General features: G+C 30.2%; 2 protein-coding genes across 2 annotated transcripts in view; both read left to right on the forward strand.

The window, feature by feature from the left end:
• Nucleotides 699-1483, forward strand: LOC107624260 (AAA-ATPase ASD, mitochondrial; the record flags this gene model as incomplete). The annotated part of the gene is made up of 1 exon (XM_021114680.1): nt 699-1483. A coding segment is annotated over exon 1 (645 nt), but the record flags the coding sequence as incomplete, so codon positions are not given.
• Nucleotides 1489-2392, forward strand: part of LOC110262500 (AAA-ATPase At3g28540-like) — a gene marked incomplete at its 5' end in the record, with an annotated part of 5570 nt that continues 4666 nt past the window's right edge. Inside the window, 1 exon segment of the mRNA XM_021113556.1 lies at nt 1489-1720. Within this exon segment, the coding sequence (XP_020969215.1) occupies nt 1547-1720 (174 nt within the window).

Consider the following 2392-nt stretch of genomic DNA (forward strand, 5'->3'; position numbering starts at 1 on the left):
CTCTTATAGAATATAAAATACAATTCTCAAAATAAAATTTATAGTCGAAATAAGTTATTATAAAAAAAATGTAATTTTTTTCAATAATATAAGTTTAGAAAAAAACTTAGTATTTTTTACTAAAAAAGTATCTAAAATAGACAATATAATTATTAAAATAAAATGATGTAAGCTATTATATTCATAGAAATAAGTATATCGAAATAAGAGCCAATAGTATCTTTATACTCACCTAGAAGTTGCGAGTTCCAGTCTCATTTCTACTTTTGGAAAAAATCATATCTACACACAAATCTGATAAAAATTTTAAATGTGCAAATTGGACATTCCGATTTGCTTTATAGTAGAAAAAAATTATTTTAACATAAATTGAAGAGTTCGATTTGTGCACTATAAAATTGGACTCTACTTCTTCAAATTTGAGAGTTTCGATTTATTATTTAAAATTAAAAAAAAAAAACACACAAATTATCCTTTCTAGTGAATTACACGCGGTCTTTTTTTATATCTAAATAAATTAGCCTCTATTATTTTGTGTCAAAATTTTGTTAATCTTATTTCTTATAACAAATTTTAAGTATTTAAAATTTATTAATTTTTATAATTTTAAATTAAATATTAATTATTTAACATTTTTTTTTTTGCAATTAGTTATCAAACTTTTAAACACCATATATCAATATACATAAAAGTTAACTACAAAAGTTTATATGCAACATCCGCGAAACCACTCTCTAACTAAAAACTCCATAGTCTAAAGGAAACTTAGGCCTCTTAGGAAAATGACTTCCGAATATAACATACACTACCACATCTAAATCAGCAAGCTAGTATCAATATGAAACAAGCATGGAGAGAGTTAGGCACACTCATGGCCACCACCATGTTTGTCTACACCGTATTCATGCGGTTGTTACCACCACCTCTTCGCGATCGAATCCGACGCCACACCCGAAAAATCATCCATTACTTATACCCTTACATCAGAATCACCTTCCATGAATTCACAGGCGAAAACTACTTCATGAGGAGTGAAGCTTACACTGCAATCCAAACATACCTTAGCCAGCACTCTTCCAAACTAGCCTCAAGGCTCAAAGCCCAAGAGGCGAAATCAAGCAGCAACACCAATTCCCCTTTAACTTTCAGCATGGATGACAACGAAGAAATAGAAGATGAGTTCCAAGGGATTAAGATTAAGTGGGTTTCAAACAAAATTACTCAGAAAACAGGGTCATTTTCTTGGCACCCGGAAGAGAAAAGGTACTATAAACTCACCTTTCATAGGTGCTATAGAGATATCATAATTGGATCTTACGTCAACCATGTCTTGGAAGAAGCAAGAGCCATTGAAATGAAGAGTAGGGAGTTGAAATTGTATGCAAATAGCAAGACAAAGTGGAGCCACATAGTTTTCGAGCACCCAGCGAGGTTCGAGACCTTGGCAATGGATCCGAAGAAGAAGGAAGAGATGGTGAAGGATCTNNNGAAGGCTTGGAAGAGAGGGTATTTGCTGTATGGTCCTCCAGGGACCGGAAAGTCAACTATGGTGGCTGCCATGGCTAATTTCATGAAGTATGATGTGTATGATCTTGAATTAACCGCCGTGAAGGACAATTCTGAGTTGAGAAAACTGTTGATTAACACGGCAAGTAAGTCCATTATCGTCATTGAAGACATTGATTGCTCACTTCATCTCACTGGCCAGAGGAAGAACAAGGTACTAAATCGATTTTACCATTATTTTAGCGAATTCTGATACAATACATTTTCTTTTCTGGCCGGTCATAAGAATTAGACAATTAGTAGACTCAAAATGGGAATGGGCTAAGATTACTAGATTAAAATTTAGAATGGAGCTACTCAGGTAAAGATGACTAAAACGTCTTTTTTTTAAGATGTCTAATTTAATTTTGATAAAAATATTAAAATATTAAATAAGATAAAATATTATCTCTCTAGTATTATTAAATTCTCTAAATTCATTCTATAGTAGATCCGAATAGAATAAGGTTATATACATTTTTCTTACGAGAATTAGCGTATTAATAGACACTCATATACTTATTAATTTTTATTTGTTATGTATAAAACTAATAAAAGTGAAATTAGTTTTTTTTATGTTAATCACGATATTTTTTAACTCGACAGATCAATGACTAATCTATCCCAGATGGATCTGAGTTTGCTGACTACTTGACTAATCCAAGTTGATTATAAAAATTAAAATTAGTTAAATGAAAATATTTAATAACAAAAAAAGTCAATAATAGTCAAAATATGTCTTATTTAATATTCATTAATTATTGATAAAATTAATAAATATTAAATAAGATAAGTTTAGATTTTTTTTATCTCCTTAACATTTTTTTTCATTTTCAATCGATTTATC

This window comes from Arachis ipaensis, chromosome B10, assembly GCF_000816755.2.
Source record: "Arachis ipaensis cultivar K30076 chromosome B10, Araip1.1, whole genome shotgun sequence".
NCBI lineage: Eukaryota > Viridiplantae > Streptophyta > Magnoliopsida > Fabales > Fabaceae > Arachis > Arachis ipaensis.